General features: G+C 27.4%; 2 protein-coding genes across 2 annotated transcripts; both read right to left on the bottom strand.

Annotated features, from left to right (window-relative positions):
• Positions 1-2,303: 2,303 nt before the first annotated feature.
• Positions 2,304-6,000, bottom strand: LOC129966312 (cuticle protein 14-like). The gene is made up of 3 exons (XM_056080732.1): positions 5,989-6,000; positions 4,171-4,224; positions 2,304-2,771 (listed from the first exon to the last, which is right to left on the bottom strand). Exons 1-3 carry the CDS (start codon positions 5,998-6,000, stop codon positions 2,304-2,306), a joined length of 534 nt encoding a protein of 177 aa, XP_055936707.1.
• A 7,386-nt stretch (positions 6,001-13,386) lies between these two features.
• On the bottom strand, positions 13,387-16,136 carry LOC129966311 (cuticle protein 14-like). Its single transcript, XM_056080731.1, has 3 exons — positions 16,125-16,136; positions 14,886-14,939; positions 13,387-13,854 (listed from the first exon to the last, which is right to left on the bottom strand). Exons 1-3 carry the CDS (start codon positions 16,134-16,136, stop codon positions 13,387-13,389), a joined length of 534 nt encoding a protein of 177 aa, XP_055936706.1.
• Positions 16,137-20,532: the final 4,396 nt, after the last annotated feature.

Here is a 20,532-nt window from a genome sequence, read left to right as displayed (position 1 = left end):
ATATGACAGTTTTTTCGAATATAATTCACATTTATATCATCAGTGTAGCTGCGGTTTTTGTCACCACGGGAAGGAAGGCAAAATCAATTCTTCATTCATAAGTTACATAGAGTACTCAAAATAAAAAAATAACATCAATAAAAATATCTTTTATTTGCAATGTAAAATACAGAATTACAATATAATTTTTCTTGCTCCCCGATTGGTAGAATTGTTGATAATCTATTTAAATAATTTTTTAAATTAGTTTCTATTTTTAAAAGCTTCAGTCATTGCTTGCATTAATACTAGAAAAATCTATATATCTAAAATAAATAAGAATCGGCTCCCAAACTTAATTTCGCCAATTTTTTTATCTCATTTCGAGACTCATCATTCTTAAATATATCATCAATAGTTGCTTATCATCCACTTCTATTTTCGACGGAAATCTTAAAAATGTAGATAAAATTTTATAATCGTTGTATATTAATGATCGTCGAATAATATTCACAAAGTAAAGCAGAACAGATGCTTGTAAGAAGGAAAAATGGTGACAAAAATTTAATTATACCTGTGAAAGGCTTTTATTAGTGAAATCATTCTCAATTAAATGACCCTGTTGTTAATTATAAATATATAAAATAAAATATGTGAATGTATTTAGAACTAGAGTACTCCTTATCTGAGATGCCCTCTCTTAACATCAGCAGGGATAGAATCTATGAACTCCGTCCCAAACGCCTGTCTTTAAATTAATGTAGCAGAGTTAGTTAATTATATTAACGTCCCGTTTTAAGCAAAACTAGGGCTATTTTGGGACGGACCTCGTAATTCTGAACCTCGGTCAGATGACGAGGACGACACCTGAGCTGGCACCCCCCTTCCCACACCACGCCACACCAGAGGGAGGACGTTTGGCCTTGACGGATTTAACGTGCAACAGACCCCCTTACACGACGGTTCTTCGGTTGAATCGGGTCTCGAACCTGAAACCCTACGGCTCAAGAGCCGAGACCTTACCACCAGGCCCCCTCGGCCCGTTAACGTAGCAAAGAGTAATTCTATGTAAATTGTTCAAAGTTAATAGGAGATTTATAGAAGTACAAGTTCTAAAATTTATATGAACTAAATTATAATATTTAATATTTTAGTGTTTGTGATGTGTGCAATAGTAATAAATTATTGATTTGCACTAAAAATATTTGGACTGTTGACTGAGTAGTCTTGCACATGCATTACAATGGTGTTCTATATAATCTATCTATATAAAGATGAATGTTTATATGTCTTATATACAAATATATAATCTTTGTCCGATAAATTTAATGGTGCATGAATCACAAAGTATGCACTAGAAATAATTTATTATGTATTTGAAAAGCGTTATTTAGCAATGAATATGATAATGTGTTAAAAAATAAAAGCAAAATTCTTAGAACTTTATTGTCTGATATTTTGTTTTCATGTGCATTTTTCTGATAATCATTTCTTTACGTTAGATATTTTTTAATTGAAGCGCTGTTCATACGATTTAAGAATAAAAAAAATTGCAAAAACTTTGTAAAAAGCTAATAAATCTTGGTACTCATTCCGGTTTCCGGTGTTGCTATTCTTCCAACTGAAGGTAGATTATTGTTACATCCAGCAATACTTTACATCTGAGTGGCTCTTTTGGATGAATTTTTTTTTTTTTTACAACTGTTCTCTTAAAAAGGAATTTTTCACCCTGATTTTGTGTTTTATACACTGAATGTATGTTTTATACACCGAATGTACGTTTTATACACTGAATGTATCTTTTATACACTGAATGTATGTTTTATATACTGAATGTGTATAAAATTGTGAAAAATGTGAGAAGTATTATCATTGATTCTATTGAGAACAAATAATTTTATAAGATTGAAAGATTTTATAGGTTTCTTTCACAATGTCGACTGTTTGTCAGCTATAAGAATATATGTGATTATAGAACTAAACATTGCCTTTTTTAAGCTAAAAAAAAGTAACTGTGGAATATACTACTTAACCGAAAAGGGAGTTATATAATGAAAACTGATTACTTTGACAGATTATTAGGAAAAATTTATAAATGAAAAATCCCTTTTACTAATCCTTTAAAAAAAATTTATTTGCTCATTACATAATTTTCAATGCGAAGAAAACTTCGTTATAAGTAACTTTTGGACAAATTTCCCTAGCTCGTAACAAAGTAAATTTAAATTGCATATGTTTGAAATATTTTTTATAAATAAGAAAAACAAAATGAACTGTACAAGCATTTATTTCTTAGTTAAAGTAACATCACAGAAAACACTGATTTAAAACCCATATCGTGCATATCCCAAGCCACCGAGGAGTCCGTTGCCGAGGCCATATCCTCCATAGCCGAGACCTCCATATCCTCCGAGACCACCATATCCGTATCCCAGACCGCCATATCCATATCCCAGATTGGCAGCTCCAAGACCGCCATATCCGTATCCTCCAACTCCGGCATATCCGAGTCCGGCATCACCGGCATATCCTCCATGTCCGTAGGGAGCGTCGGAGATTATGTGGACGGCTGCAGGATTCTGGTTGGCGGTTCCGGGTTCGTTGGTCTTGACCTCAGCTCTGAAACCTCCATGGTCAGCTACGTAGTTGACCTGTCGGTGGATTCCCCTGGCATCGGTGAATCCGTAGCTTCCCTTCACGTTCTTGCCATCACCAACTTCTTCACGATGCTGTTCACCATGTTTGTCCTTCACGCTGTAGCCGAATTTGAAAGGTTGGGGATGGTGGATAGGCTGGAAGAGAGAGGAAAAAAAAAGCACTATTATTATTTTTTTATTTAAGCGGAGATAAATGAATGTTTCATTATTTATCAAATATGAAATATTTTTTCGAATATTTTTTGTTGTAATTCTTTCTCCGGTTCTGAGATTCTCTAATACCGTAATAAACAAATGAATAGATTTCATGATGCGTTTAGGCTTTGATTACAAAGTAGATGGGGCTCTTAATCCTATTCATTTGCATGCGTGAAAGTAATAAAAACGATTGATAATTTAAAGCATGCATTATGAATATAAAACTAATTTAAACTAGAGATATTCAATGACATAAGGCTTCTACAGTATAATGAAATATTAAACGGTGGAATAGGAAAAAAATACCAATCCATCTTGCAATTATCGATAATAAAACAATTATTTTTTTGAAATTTACAATCAATTTAAGACCAGTATAAATTACTGAAATATATAACATTAATAATCCATCTAATAAACATTTCTATATAACAAGTCCTTCTAATGAACGTTATTTTATGAGATCATTGTCTAGAAATTAAAAATTGCTATAGAAATTATCTGATCTAACATATTCAAAATCCTGTGTGTTAAAGGCATTCAAAGGAATAATTTTCTGATTCTGTACTTTCGTTGGAAATAAATATTTTGTTCCGAGACACAATTACAAGATTTTCCCTATTCTATTATAAGAATTTGTTTAATGGATTATTAAAAAATATTGAAAGAGATATGTATCATAAGATATATGAAATATATTAGAGCTTTTTTTTCTTTATGACTAGTTTTTTACTGTTTTAACTAACATATAATAACAGTATTCATGTTTCTAAGTTATAAATTCCTTTTTAAAAAATAATATATGAGTACATAATGTTACATAGAGAATATAAAAATAAGGATTTTCGGTATTCCAGATCTTTTCCATTGCTGTTAAATAGTTATAAACCTAATTAAAAAGCATAAGATTATCAATTTTTGCCAAAGTAATGGTTACTAAAAAAAATAAACAAAATGGTTAGCTTTCATCTATACGTTGTTTTTTCCAGCGTTGTTAGTCACTTTTTCCAAGTTTTTCCTCGATATATTTTATAATGTTTCATGCCAAGAAATTTTTAAGTAACAAATTCTTTATTTTTTTATATTATGTTTCATATATCGCTTACATATTTTCTTTTTCCTCATAATGCTAGAATATTCTTACTTATCAAATTTTGATATTTATATTTATTGATAAAGTTTAAAATCGATCATATTAGGGTGTAGCGATTCTAGAATAATTAAATTAAATTAAAACTTTTAAAATTAATCAAGAAATCTTTTATCAAAACAGTTCAATGGTTTGAGAAAGCAAAAACCTAAATAATAGAAAAATGAGGAAAAGCTTTAAACTTACTTCATGATGGAAACTGGCAAAAGCAGCCACTGCCAAAGCAGCCAAGATAAAAGCCTGTAAAAATTATTTCTTATATAAACAAATCAATAATTAAATTTCTTATCTAAAATTAATTCAACAAGAACTAATTCTACAATAAAATTCATTTTTTGAATTATATATTGTAATTTTGCTTGGAAAGGAGGTACTTGAACAATAAGAAGAGATATTCTTACTAAACATAATCTGATAGCTATCTTAGGATTTAGGATTAATCTGATAGCTATCTTTAGGATTTCTTATTAAAAAAATTAAAATCTGAAAAAATCTGACGAATTAAATTAAATCTAAAAAATTAAAATTTAAATCTGAAAAATTTAAATTGTTATGCTTAATAGGATGAAAAACTCGATTATTACATATGTGTTAGTTCTTCTTCTTATTACACTTGGTTTAATTTAAATATTAAAGCAATAAAATACACTAAAATGATTCGTTATAGTTAGTTAATCATTATTGTGGAAAGCTATAGAATTACCTATTTTTCGTATTTATTCATACGTGTATTGGTTCATGTATTATAGCATAAGAAATAAAATTAAAACAATTAATATAGTTTCTATTTAATTTAAAATTCTAGAAAAAGTTGTTGATTTCTAATTCTTTAGGAGTAAAAGAGTATTTCGTGTACGTTTTTATAAAACGACTCAGACTGGTGTGAAATTCATCTTTCATTTATAAATAAGAAAAATTAAAAATGTGAATTAAGATTTAAGAAAATTTATAACAATGTTATCCAAACCTTTTAACTGAAATAGTGAAATGAATATTTCGAGACGACGTTTTAGTATTATGTAGCATTGGATAATCTGATAAAAAATTAAGGTTTAATTGAATTTCTCTGCTAAAATAATTTCTACGTTCTGATGAAATCATAAATTTCTGTAGATCTATTTTAAATATCAAAAATACAATAAAACAACTAATGAATAAAGTATCTTTACATATTCTTTTCCTAAGAATGAGTTTAAACTAGGCCTTCTGAAATTAAAGATTGTACTTGCACATTTTGAAGAGCCCTTTTTCTTTCACGTTCTTCAACATTTGTAACAAAAAATAAGTGCCTTAATTTTAAAATAATCATCAACATTTTTAAAAGTATTCATTTTTATTAGAATTTTTTCTTCGTTATGATTTAATAATGCTTCTTTTTATTAATTATTTCCAGCATCTTAACTAGATGATATGCTTGTGGTAAAAATGTAATCAAGAATGAAAAACGTTTATGATACCTTGATTTAAAGGAAAATTTAATGATATGAATCAGTTGCGAAATGCATGGTTTGAAAACAGTTCTTAGGTAAGCTTAATTCAAGAAGTTTAACCAAACATTTATTAAACTAGTGATAACCAAAAAAACATATTAATTTTTTTGAATTTGTTATTACCTACATGCCTATATGAAATTCTGCAGGTAGTGTCTATAAAAACACAATACAAGAAATGTAATCAAATATTTATGAAATTAATGACATGTTAGTTTTCGAAAAATACTCTGAACTACGTGTTCAAAGGACTTATGTTAGAAAATAATATTTATTTAAATTTGTAATAAATATCTAAAACTCTTAAAATCTCTCTCTATAACAAAATATTTTCCAAACATCTAAATAAATTCCTAAATATTTGCATTATTTTAATTCATTCTTTACAATTCCTTTTTCTAGGCAATTAACTTTAATTTAAAGAATGTGAGAATTAAATTATTATTCAAAAATAAGAACCCGAAGAACACTATTTATGCATAAGAGTATACATTTAAACTAATAAAAATATTACCTGAGAGATCATTGTGTGTTGAATTATCAAACTACTTGAAACAACTGATATTATGGCATTGAGTTTCGGAGTATTTATATCGTGAAACCGAAATGAAACTTAACTTCTGATTAGACGAAAAGTCAAATTATTTTCTGCATGACTGAATTGTCATTTTAGAATATTCAAAATTCCAATCGGAGTTCGCGACCCAATTTTTTCAAAAGAAATTGCAGTTACGTCAGGGTTTACTTTGACCAATTTCTCCGATTAGAATTACCTAAATGTATTTAATCTCCTTAAAATGTCAAGTTCGTTTCTAAATATAGTAAAAATATCAATTTGTTCATATTGAGAAATTAAAAAAAGTAGTACAAACTTTTGTTGAGTACAAACTTTTTAGCATAGATGCTTATGCGCATTAAACCCCAGATTTTCCAATTAAATGTTTTTGTTTTTTTCACCCTTTTAAAAATACTTGAGTTTTCTTTATTCTTATAATTATATCATTTTGTTTTTTGGTGCATTGCCGACTCTATATGCATCCTAAATTAAATATTTTATATTTATATTATATGTTTCAATTTCAAGTGCAATATCTTATAATAAATATTGTTCAAAAAATAATTCACGATGGATAATTTCATGGGCATTCTCTGCTTAATTAAAAGAATATTATTGCATTAACAAATATTTTCAAAAAAATAATATAAATTATTTTTTAAAGACAAAAATTCATTAAATTCTTTCTATCAAGAGAAACAATAAAACAATTGACGTTAGAAACCTTTAAAATATTGAACATATTGGCATTAAAAATTCAGTTTATTTGAAATGTAATGCAAAAAAACAGAAATAAGCATTTAGTATTAGATTCTCACAAGGATCAAAGCCCATTTACTACGCTAATACCGTTGCAAGCAGTAAAAGAAATTAGTATGGTGTTCTTGTATTTTTCTCATATAGTTCTAATATAAGACATGTTGTCCTTACTCCAAAGTTATAGATTTGTGTCAATTTTCGGATAACGTCAAAAACAAGTAACACTATTCGTAAAGGCATATTTAATATCTCAAATTCTTATGCAACTACATAAAAAAGATCATATTTGCAAAGCTTTTTTAACATGATAGTGCTTGTAAGTTGGCATATTATAAGCAAAATCTGTCATGTGAACATATGTGCGTTATGTGACATGCATAGCCCAAAAATCAAGCAGAACTCTATATAGATTTGACTAATTCGTCTAGAGGTACCAAAGTTGATAGATACCTACCTTTTGGGCGCTTACTAAACAAAGGGTTTTTTAAAAAATTTTGATCGTATTTTTACTTAAAAATTAATCGAAATAATATGAATGTTTTTCGTCGATAGATTTGAATTCTCATATTAAAATTTACTCTTTCATTTTCTTTAAATTCAAGAATTTAACTTTTCTGTGATATCAGTTTTATTCTATATAGTTTTTCTTTAATCTTAATAAATTAAAAAATATTTTAAGAATTTTCTTAATAATACTTTTTATAACTCTTAATGCTTTATGCATATGCTTTGTGCTATGTACTACTTACTAACTACCTTTTTGTGTCCATTTTATCATCACTAATTTATATTTATTTTAAGAAATTACTCAAAGGCATATGATTTATTTCTAAGAATTTGAATTTCTTTCCATTTCTTTATCATAATTGTTGAGATTAACAATAAATGAAAACATTTTAAATATTTTGGATAAATGCATTATTTATTTGATTGTTGCCGTTGACATTGGAGGAAAATATCATATACATTTACTGTTGTAGCCTTTATTTATATGCACTTATATTAGATTCCTTTATTTATGTACAAGTTAAAGTAATTATATTTAAAATTATAATATGAGGAAATAAAGGAAATAAAAAAAATGTCCTACATCCAAAATTATTATTATTGAATAAATACATTATTTAAATATGAAAATGATATTGAAATTCTTTCCTCGGATACATTTCTAGCAATAAAAATGTGAAAGCCAAAATTATGAAATCAAAATTAACAACGAATTAATATTTCTGAAAAAGGTAGTTAAAGCGATCTTAGATGATTTTAGAGAATTTTCTTATCAGTTGATTGTCGGAAAAAATTGGAGTAATTGATCTCGATCTCGCTGAATAAATATTTCTTTTGTGTAAAAATATATCAGACAATCAAAATCCAAAATACTACAGATCTTTTTTTATCTAAGTGTAGACGTCGATATGAATAAGTGTATTAGCATTAATGAATTAACAAATTAAAATTAAAGAATATTCTAAAGCTTGGTTTTACAGTACTAAGGATAAAACTTGCAAACAGTATTTATGGGGATTGTGAAATTTTTTCATAAATTTTTGAGGAAAAAAAAAATGGTGAAAATTAAGACAGTTTTCAAAAAATTTTCTTTGACAACTTTAATACTTTAATTAATGAATGAGTGAAATAATTTTTAAGTTAAGAGATACTTATTTCTTTAACTAATTAAGGAATTATTGAAGGACATATTAGGAGCATATTTGCAAAACAAATTATCACAAATGAGGTGAAATAAATTTTGGAAGAATGTTGCTCTTAAATAGCTCCAGTGCATTTGTAGGATTTAAGAATTAAATAACTAATTTACTATTAAATAACGAACGATTAAAATTTTTATTCAAAGATATTATAATTTTATTCAAACCTACTAAAATAACTGACTTGTTTTTGTACTTAAATCTGATTAAAATGCGTACGCTTTATTAAATCGCCATTGCGATCCTTTTCATAGTAATTGCAATGATAAACTTATATTTCTTTTTTTATAATTCGTTTTTTCGTGTAAATTTAATAGAAAAGACTATATTTAACTGAGTGTTTCAGCTACGATTCGAGACAAATACCGTTTTGTTAATTCCTAAAAGCAATAAAGGAAAGGTTATGTAACATTTTGAAACATAGCTTTTACATTTTAAAAATTATGTTGTTGTTTATAATGGCACTTGCCATGGATAAGCTCGCTGACGATGTCAACGATTTTAAGTCAAGGGAGCGTCTCTTGTTTTAGTAGTGCCAACTAGGGCCAAGAGTACATCTTAGCTACTCACGCATCACATTCGCTTGCACAACCCCTTTTTACAGGGGGGCACATTCACACATCTCACTGATAGAACAGACCCATAGACAGAACCATGCCCGAACCGGGACTCGAAATCAGGACGCCCAGATGACGGGGAAGACGCGCTACCCCTATGCTAGGATGGCGGCTTAAAAATTTTATAGTTAATTATAAACTAATCCTTCATTTTTTTCTAAGAAATAACTTTTTATTAATTTGCAAAAATGTCTCTATAAAACGTGTTTAGATTTCTAGCATCAGAACGTTTATATTTCAGAAAGATTAAGATATTACGAGCAGCTCCAAAAGTAACGTTATTTTACCGTTAATTCTTGTATTTACCTGCGACATGAATTCTTATACTGCTGGGAAAACATTCCGAATACTTTATTTAAATCATGCAATGCCTCGTCAGGAATAAAATGCAGCAATTATTCGGATTTAAAAATTAAATTTACTTGACAGGAACTGATAGTAATTTAAGTATTGAAGCGAAACAGATATAGAACATTTTCGCAACTTAACATTGCATTAATATTAGCTGGTGTGTTACGCGAGATGTTAAAAAAATCGACTTTAGATGCGTAGTTGGATTTATATGCTTTGTATTATGTTTGGAAAATTCCCACTATGTATGGTTTTCTATAAAGTGCTTAAATAGCAAATAATGCATTATGCAAGAATTACAGCGTTACACAAGAGTTTACTTGCTAAAACTGTAGTGTTTTAAACATAATATCAGCAGGTGGTATCTTCTCGATAACTGGATACCATTGGTAAAAATTTCGCACGTGAATTTTACATGCTTCTTAATATAGTGAAGAAAATCGAGTATGCATTTTGGACCATTCACTGACAGAAACCAAAATTTGTTAAAAAGTTACAACTTTAGTAAAGAGATCACATACCAAACGAATTGATGAAAATTGTACCATTTTTGAATCATCACATTTCATACAAAAGTTCAAACCGACAGAGCATTAACCCCTTAACTGAACTGGCTTAAACTTTCATACAGGTCTATATTTTAGATGCTAAATTCTATATGTCTAACTCTTTTTGTTTTGTATTTAAAGTATTCCTTTGTATCGTACAGCCAAACATATTGCGAATGAATTTCGTTGAAAAGTTGATGGAAATTTGTAAATTTGGTGTGAAGACAACATATCAAATTTCATTCATCAACCTTAAAGCGATTTTGAGTCATTGTATTCAAAGAAAGGCATAATTTCAAAAATATGTTTTCAACTCGGAAATGTGCAGATTTATAAAAATTTTGTGATCAAATTTTCAAACGATTGCAATGCTTTCAGTTTTTAAATTTCGTATATGACAAAGTAAGAATTTTTTTTGATCTACTTGCCAAAGTGTTATTATTGTTTTTAATGTTTAAAACTCTGAAGTGTTTTCCACTTGATTTCATTATATATTTCAAAATATTACTTATAATCTATTGGTTAAAAATAATTTTTAAGTAATTGATCAGAGTCTATTGGTTTCAATAAATTTTTTTTCTTAAAATATATTTACTGTCAATGAATTTAGAAATTTTTAATTCAAAATTATCTTTACTGCTGGCAATTTATCATAACTGCTTTTTTCTTTTGTATTTTGTTCGTCAGCCGTCGATAACCCTAGAAATAATTATGAGAAGAAATAATTTTTTGTGCTTTCCTTCAATTATTAAAAAGTGTTTTCATTTATGTCGGAATCGATTGTCGAACCTTTTTTTATTAAAAACAAAATTAAAAAATATTTATAATGTAATTGATTCATACTCATTTGAACCTCGTCTTACTCATTCACACAGCATCACAAGACAAAAGGTCACAAGACATTATATGTTTATATCTAATTAAATGTTGCACGACATGCTCCATTGCATTTACGCTTTATGTCCATTATAGCCATAATAACACCTATACAAATAAAGGTGTTCAATATTTTCATTAGAATAGCTTTGAAATTTATTGCGCTGATAATTGCACTATCTCCCTCTCCCTCTTTGCGCTTAAAGCGTTATCTCGGTCATTAAAGCTTTTGATTTCAATGTCAACTTCCTCCAAAATGTGTCTGTGATATCTAAATTGCCAAATGGTTTGCTTTTTATTTGAGCTCACTCTTGCGTTTCATTTCAATCACAATGTCTAAGCGTTATCTCAAAAGTGATAATGCTTAATATTCTATGCACATTTAGAATCAGTATACTTTATGGGATTACTAAAGAGTAAAACAATTGATTTTAAAACCTCAACATCTCGGCAATTTTTCCAAAAGTCATGAAGAAAACACTTTGGGGAAATTGATGATTTATAATCACTTCTATTTCATTTGACTTGTTTAATTTTTGTAAAAGTGAAATTTTCTAATCAATTTTTCACTTATTGATATGTTTTCATTATCTTCTTGATCAGATTTTCAATAACTTCAGATTTTCAATATATTCTAAATGACAATGCACTATTTTAATGGTTCCAAAAATAATTATTTATTAATAAATAATTTTTATCAAAATTTTTATTCTTCATGTCAATGTTACATGGTAGTGAAATCGAAAAAAAAATCCATAATATTTATAGTAAAAAATTATAAATTAAAGATCAAAAGCATTCAGTATTTATAATACAAAATATTATAACAAAACAGAAATTAAGTTTTTAGAGTAAAGAAGTATAGTAAAAAGTATGTTTTCAGAACTGTTTTCATTGAATATCTTTCTTGGACAGTAAGAAAACTGGAGGGAAGTTCCTGTCTCTGAACACAGCTCAAAATTATGAGATGAGTGTGTCAACTAAACTTTCATTTAATTGCATTAAAACTTTAAAAAGTATTTGAACACAAAGAAAAGTTGGAAATTAACTACATCACATTTGCAAATGCCATTTCTCGTGTCTGTATCTAAATTGATATCGGCTTTCCAGTACCATAAATTCCCCCACCAATATGACACGTCAAAACAGTTTAAATGAAATTATATTTATATTGGAATTATATGCCACCATATTGGTTCTTATCATTGGTGATTTGATGTGTTTTGTCAATAGCTGGATCTCTATTGACTAAAACTAGGAAGTAGATATCAAACTCTTTCAGTCAAGTAAGGGTATAGAAATTAGCATTTAGTAAATTGACGAAATTTTTTTTTTTACTTTTTCATAGATTGATTAAATGTTTTCTTTATGGAGTGGAATTCAAAGAAAGAAGTTTTAACTTTTAAATAACAGAAATATGAGCCTTGTTTTCCTAATGCAGTTAACCAAATGACAGCAATTCCTAATGATAACCAAACTATTAAAATTAATTGCAAAAGTATTAAAATTAATTTCTACAAAACTATTAAATCCAGTCCATTGCTATCCAAACTATTACAATTAACTGCTGCAACAATTGCAAAAAAAAAAAAAAAAGAAAAAAAGGTGTTAAGCGCAATAAAGAATTCACAATTTAATAAGATTGTTTTTGTAGAAAAGAGCCTTAATTGATCAAATTAGTTCGACAAAATTGCGGTAACTGCATTAATGCGACTAAGTGAAATTGTGACTTTGTCGTTTCTTATAAAGATACTGAAGATACCTACTTTTTTTTAGCTCTTAGATATGCCATCAGAATAAGAGTGTTGAACTAAAGACTCATGCTCCATCAAATGTCATTGAAATGAAAATGAAACTGTTTTGTCTACTGAAATAATTTACTACTGCACTTAAAATTTTTTTGACTTTAAATTTTGATAATTATTTTTTTGTTAGTTATAATTAAATGCATAATTAAAATTATGTAGTAAATATATAATTAGTAATGCAGTAGTAATTTAGTAATTTACTACTCCATTAAAATTTTTTTGCCTATTTCTCTACTAATTATTATTATTTTGTTAGTTATAATTATATATTTAGCAACGGCATAAAAGTAATTACGGTTGTTTGAATATCAAAATTAATTTTAATATTCTCATTCTTTCCTTTAAAATCAAATGGGATAATATTTCCAACTAATTACATATCTGTATACATGAATTATTCTAGTATGCACTCTCGATAACTGTCTTAACTCACGAAATTTAATTTACAATTTATGTTTCTTTATTATTTTAGAAGAACAGTGCTTAATATTGATATTGAAATATAAACTACTCAATGAGTAATCCAGAACTAAATGAAGTATTTCTATGTAGTTGTTAACAAACGGGAACAAGTTGTGGATCGAACTTTAGTTTTAGTTAATCTAAATTTAAAAAAATGAACTAATAAGACAATTCTAAATGCAGAAAAACATTTATTTCTCAACGAACAAAACACTATAAAATTATTGACCTAAAATCCGTATCGTGCATATCCCAAGCCACCGAGGAGCCCGTTGCCAAGGCCATATCCTCCATAACCGAGACCTCCATATCCTCCAAGACCACCATATCCGTATCCCAGACCGCCATATCCATATCCCAAACCGGCTGCTCCAACACCTCCATATCCATATCCTCCAACTCCAGCATATCCAAGTACGGGAGCTCCAGCGTATCCTCCGTGTCCGTAGGGAGCATCGGAAATGATGTGGACGGCTGCTGGGTTCTGGTTGGCGGTTCCGGGTTCGTTGGTCTTGACCTCAGCTCTGAAACCTCCATGGTCGGCAACGTAGTTGACCTGTCGCTTGATACCCCTGGCATCGGTGAATCCATAGCTTCCCTTAACGTTCTTGCCATCGCCAACTTCTTCACGATGCTGTTCACCATGCTTGTCTTTCACGCTGTAGCCGAATTTGAAAGGTTGGGGGTGGTGGATAGGCTAAAAGGGAGAATAATAAAAATTATAAATTAAATCGCAGATTTAATATTGTTCCTTTGACATGTTTTAGTGCAACCCATATTCAGTTTTGAAAAAATTAATGTTATATATGTTGGTAAAGTTGTATCTTTTGATATATTATTATATTTGATTTTTTTAGAAGTAAAGTTTGGAATATTTGCATTAGATTTATTTATTTAAACTTGCTCTGAGATAAATTATGGTTGTAGTAAGATGCTGTGAAATAATAATTGATATTAATCAAATTTCAACTTATTATTCGATTTGTAAATTTTTAGCCATTGCAGTTTGTTTGTCAATTCTTCAATTGTTTTTCAGTTACATTTTTCATTTTTATTCGTCCAATGACAGGTAGGCAATTTTATTTAAAAATTAACGCGCTTCTTGGCTGAATATAAACGTCATCAATAAAATTTTCTTTACAGAATTTTCGGAATTAGAATTCGGAATTACAATCCTGTTTTTCAGAAATAAGCCTCGCTTTTTCTTTTTAACGCAAATATTATGATATTTATTTCAGAAATTTTAGCAGGGAAGAGATATTGTTTAGTATATTTTTTTTTGGAAAAAGTCATACGATTTAAGTTCCTGGAGGTTATTAATTAATTATTCGTTTAATAATTATTAAGATAAAAATTATTAATTTTTTCAGCAATTTATAATTTATTGATAAGTGTGATACTTTAAGTTTGTCTACGGCAAAAGTGCAAACTAAAATTTAGCGAAATTTTCATAAGCATTTTAAAAATAATAAATTTCATAATTAATTTACAAATCAAACAACGATATTAGATTTTTCTTCCAATTCATAGGCAAAAGTATTATTACTAATTATCAACAGAAAACTGAAAATTACTGTTCAGTTTTTGGTAAATCATAACGAGAAGTTAAATTTGTAATGAATGTCAAGAAATTATGGTTTAAAGAACTCATAAAAAACTTATATTATGAGTTTATATAAAAATACATAGAAAGCATAAAAATTGCAGGTTATTGAAATGTATACTTACTTCATAATGTAGACTGGCGAAGGCGGCCACTGCCAAAGAAGCCAAAAGGAAAACCTAATAAAAATATAAATATATTTAATATTCAGAAATTTAATACAAGTTTTTAAAAAAATAATAGAAGTACCTAAAAACCATATTACATATTTGTTTCCAGTTCAGTTTAAGAAAATTTTCAGTTGTCTTTTATTTTGTCTTCTCTACACATTAGTAACTATCAAATAACTAGACAAGGCTCCCAGAGCAGCGTTATAACTAGCAACTTTAACTAACAACTCTTAACAATCAACTTTAAAATAACTTAAGGCGAAATAATTCAGAATGTTACATATACTGATGTTTAATTTCTTGAATTTATAAATTTTTTTGAATATATAAAAATTTTTTAATATATATATATATAAAACTTGATTTCTTGAATTTATAAAATTCTCTTGAATTTTCTTGAATATATAAAAAAACTTGATTCTTGAATTTATAAAATTCTCTTGAATTTTCTTGAATATATATATAAAAAAACTTACTTAATTAAAGAAGTAAATTACTTAATTAAAGAAGCAAAAAAATTTAACTTTAAAAAAATTATTTAGAATTTGTTAACTCATTTCACAATGTTTCTAACCATTTTGAAACCTGAACACCTAAAAAAATTGTTTAGTGTTATGTTTTAAGAAAACTGGTATTCAAGCTTTAAAAGTAAATGAGTTTATATGCTTCTCATTGTTAACAATTGTTAAAAAAACCAAATTGGAGAAATATAAGAGTTTGCATTATACAAATCTACACATTACAGATTTGGGGGTGAAAAAAATGCAGAAATTCAAGCATGTCGGTATTGAATCAGAACTATAAAGTCCCATTTTTTTCCACTGACGTAAATTAAATAAATATTTAAAAAAAACACTTAAAAAATATTTTTTTAGTTCAAATAATCATACAAATTGTGTGATTATAGAATATTTAACAAATCAGGGACGATTTGTAGCAAAATAAAGAAAATTAGGTTGAGTATTTTCTTTAGTGCAATATAAAAAAGTTTAAGCACTTTTAGAATAATTTGAGCAAAATTATTAAAGGAAATAATGAAAAATTATGTTAATTCCTCCAAATAAATTTCTCTTAATTGGTACAACAAGTTTTTCCCACTGAAATCAGGTAAATTAAATTATGCACTGCAAAATCGATTCAGAATTATTTAAAAATTCTATTCTAATAAATTGACTACTTCTATATAAATCTTACCTGAGAGATCATTTTGAAGTTGAGTTGTCAAGAAACTTGAAACAAGTGATACTGTACTACTGAGTTCCGGCGTATTTATACATCCAAAATTCAATATGAAAACCTATTTTGTACCTGATTTAGAAATGAAATTTTTTTCTGCATGAGTGAATTTTCATTTTAATCCCATCAGGAGCTCGCGACCCGATTATTAAAATAAATCACCTCTATGTCAACATCTCGCTTGTGCTAGAGAAGTTGCACCAAAGAATATTTTATTCTTTTATAAGGTCAAGTGGATTTTTAAACATTGAGAAAAATGAATTTATAATTATTTCCATAAACGGAACATTTCTCTTGTTTGAAAACTTAATCAGTTGTGAAAAATGAATTTATAATTATTTCAATAAATGGAACATTTATCTTGTTTGTAAATTAATCTATTGCTACCGAAATATTCATATAAAACTTTTTTTTCATACTCTCAGCATGAAAAAGTAGTTTTTTGTAGCAATTAAAAAACTATACCAATGTAGCTATCGAAATAATGAATGTGTATGTGTCTACTTACACCTGTCTTACAATAACCAAAAGCAGTACATCTATACCTTAGGAAGTGAAAAATGTGTATCTCGAAGCAGAAGTTTTGAATTTTTAATTAATTAAAGAGTAAATTGAATTTTGGTGCTTTCCACAATAATTTCCGGAAATATTATTGCATAAAATAGATTTTACATCGTTACAAAAAATTTCTTTTGAATGATATCAGTTTAATATACATGCAATTTTTTTTTAATTTAGCAATTTAAAAAAATATTTATTTCTAACAATAAATTATAATGCTGCCTAAAATTCAAACTGCTTTCGTTGTTTCATCATAATTTAAATCGCGTGATTTTTTTCATTATCCAAAGTTAAAGAAAAAGGATTCTGTTTAATATCTATGTAGTTTGCAAGACAAATAAAAAAGTGGAAAATTGCAGTGTTGTGAAATTTAGAAGATAGATTAACTGGATATTTATGTTTTAACAACACTATGATGCTATTGCTGGTTTAAATTAGAAAGGATCATGTATGCAATGAGCAGAACATATGTAAGACAATTAAGTTAATAGAGTTCTAACTTTTGACAATTTGGCAGAAAATTGAAATGAATTTAATATCGAAACAAATTGCATTAAATTAAATAGAACTGATATTTACATAGATAACTGGTCGCCAAAGGCGATTAGTTTTTGTAAGAGTGCACTCCTTTCGACTTTATATTTCCAAATATGGAGCATGTTGCATTTATTTTTGCCATAATTATGAAATGAACTAGGTATCGATTCAACTCCTCTTCCAGACAGATTGGATCCAAAATTTAACTCATAATTTCAATTTTGATGCTATTATCACAAATAAAATTTCATTTTCAAACTCGTTGAGCTTTTTAATAATTGTGTGAGACAAACTAACAAATAGAAAGACTATTTCTGTTCTTGTATTATATTTTATTGATTTATTTAAAAATCAAACAAAAATCAAAAATAAAATTATCACCTCATATACATAAATTAATCGACAAACTGACAGCTAATTTCCCAATTGAAGGATTTAGTCAGAAATTGGATGAAGATCTAAAGTTTTGTAGAGTAAAATATGTATTTTGAATTTCGTCACATTTTTGAATTATCTTTTTATAGACAAATTATCAGACTTGCATTGCAGTTTTTGTTTGTCTTGATAATAATACTAATAACCCTTTGTATTCGTTGATTTATCAACAAACCATAATATCTTACTTATATGGCGATTGAAAAGTAAATTTAAAGTAATAAATTCATGAAAAATGCATAGTTTCTTTTTCAATGAAACAAAAATTAACGCTATTATTGAACAAACAAACGCTACAAACTACAGAAAAACAAACGCTATTATTGAATCGAGATTAGATTGGTTTAACCCTTTCTACGGCCGTGGGAAGTAGGCTTCCCACCAAATTTATCAATATTTGTATGAAAATATGTAGGTTGGCATAAGTTCTGGCATTTTTTTTTACAAAGATAGAAAGTTAGATTCTTCAGTTCTTTATCTTACACAAAATGACGTGTCTTGATTTGTTACTTAATTATTAACTAACCAAATTAATTAATTAATCAATATAAATTTATCTAATACGTTAAAAGAATCCCTTTTCTTATTCTAATTTCAAGCCTAAAAATATTTTAAGGAATGACTAGAAAAAAATGGCCCTTTAAAGGGTTAAATACATTTTGCATCTCTATGTAAGCTATATTAAGATTCTTTTCGCAATTTTGAAACTGCGTCAGATAAAATAACTATAATTAACTTGGCGTGCTCTTTCCAAACTTCGAAACCACACCAGTGGAAAGCTGGCTATCTAAGTTGATGAAAAATTCTAGAAGAAACATTTTATAAAAATATTAGCTGAGCTGAAGTTTAATGATTTATGCGTATCGATTAAGAGACTTTAATTACTTCAGTTACTTTAGTCATTTCAATTTTAAAATTGGTTTTAAAGTGCCATTTCAATTTTTGGAAGCAAAAAATAATAATTGTGAAGAAGTGTTATTCCTTTTTAAAATGAAACAAATAAGCAAGATTGGTCTCCAGATCACCTTCTGAAATACTGCCCAATAAGGGTCTTATTTCCGCGCCCTCCATAAAATTATGGAACTTGGATAAGGTCTCAAATGTTTTAAACGGCATTGTCGAAGAAATTTTAGGAAATATAGACATTAGACGTGAATCTAGCATTTTTGTTTAATCTTTCGTGCGAATATGTATTTTGGTTACTTTTTTTCCATCTACTGAAATCAAAATTTAACGCTGAAATATGCCTGCAGTAATGAAATCACATACTGAATTTCATTGTTTAAGTCATTGAGTTTACGAGTTATTGTGTTTGCATGCATGCGAAAGTACAAAGAGAAAGATGACCAATCCTTTGGCGGATTTGGTTCAAAATTTGATAGGGATATATATTTTAGCTGCTACACCTGTGTATCAAGTTTTATCTGTCTAATTTTTAATGTTTTGTAACTATCGAGTTCACTTGTACTCGAACAGTCGGATTTCAACTAAATGGAACACATGAAGATTATTTCAAAAAAAGCAGCAAACAGGAAATTGTTCATTAGGTTCTCTTTTTAGTAATTAGATTTTGTATTTTCTGAATTCAGAAGTAGTAATCCTTTTGTACAAATTTATATAAGGTATGTATTTTTATATGGTAATTAATATTTTATAATTACCGTATTATTAATTAATATTTTATAATTTTTATACGGTGTTATAAGCAAGAAAAAACATAAAAATTCCATTATTTAACAGAATTTTGCTAAAATTAAATATACAAGTTTTATTCTTGAAATTAATTGTTGTTATATTGTGTTGAAGTCAGTTTTTTTAAAAAAAGTAAATGCTATTTTTTTGTTCTAAATTACATTTATAAATATCATGCTATGCTCTTATTTAAAATATTTGAAAGATACAAATGTTTTTCTGCTTCTTTACCATTTCGTTTTTTGATGTCCTTGTCAATGATTACTTATTTTTAGGATTCAAATTAATATTTAAAAAATATTTTTTAGATTTTAAACTAATGTTTTTTTTTTGAAAAGCAAATGTCATGTCTTATTAGTTATCTTTAGTTACTATATTCAGTAAGTTTAAATTTTGAGGTATTCAAGTAATAATTAAATACAAACAATACAATTAACGCGTGAACTAGATTATTGAAAATTCACCTCGATTGTGAAGAAAAAAGTTGAATTTTTAAAAAAGTATTTTAGAAATTGAAATATTTTTTAAATGAAAACTGTTTGAAAGTCATAATTATAAATACAAATAGAATATTCTTACTGATTTCATATTATATTTTTAATTAATTTTTAGAACATTTATTGTTAATAAATATGAAATGGAACTGATTTAATGGAGAAGAGAGGCTCAGAGAAATTTAAACAATTCTGAATTCAGTACAAACCAAAAGAAATTCTGAATTTTGAGGATTTCTTATCCTTATCCTCGTGTGATCAAAATTATGTTTACAATTATTAATAAGGAAGTAATATTAGATAACTCATTTCGCTTGACTCTGGTAATATGCTTTAACTTTAAAAGAGTGTAGAACAATATGAGGCAAAGTTAGCAGATATGATGACGAATTTGATCTTTTATGATTGCAAGTTTATATGTCCATTTCCTAATTAACACTTACTATAGGAAAAGAGTTAATATAACTCATTTTAATTAATTAAAAACATATAATTAAACTTTAAAAATTGATATAACGTAAGATTTAATTCTGAATACAGAATACGAAATTTTAAAGTTCGTAAATTCTGTCTCTTTTGGAAATTTTCGGAAAAGAAAAACGTAATAATTCATTTTTGCATTATATTCTGTACAATCAAAGTTGAAA

This window comes from Argiope bruennichi, chromosome 4 (assembly GCF_947563725.1).
Source record: "Argiope bruennichi chromosome 4, qqArgBrue1.1, whole genome shotgun sequence".
Classification (NCBI taxonomy): Eukaryota; Metazoa; Arthropoda; class Arachnida; order Araneae; family Araneidae; genus Argiope; species Argiope bruennichi.
The sequence above is the reverse complement of the archived record's forward strand: the minus strand, read 5'-3'. Positions and strand labels throughout refer to the sequence as shown.

Excerpts from the sequence above, each read along its gene's own strand:
- LOC129966312 (XM_056080732.1), bottom strand. Across the intron at positions 2,772-4,170 it reads TTGCCAGTTTCCATCATGAA|CCTATCCACCATCCCCAACC; the intron begins GTAAGTTTAAAG and ends TCTCTCTTCCAG.
- LOC129966311 (XM_056080731.1), bottom strand. Across the intron at positions 13,855-14,885 it reads TCGCCAGTCTACATTATGAA|CCTATCCACCACCCCCAACC; the intron begins GTAAGTATACAT and ends TCTCCCTTTTAG.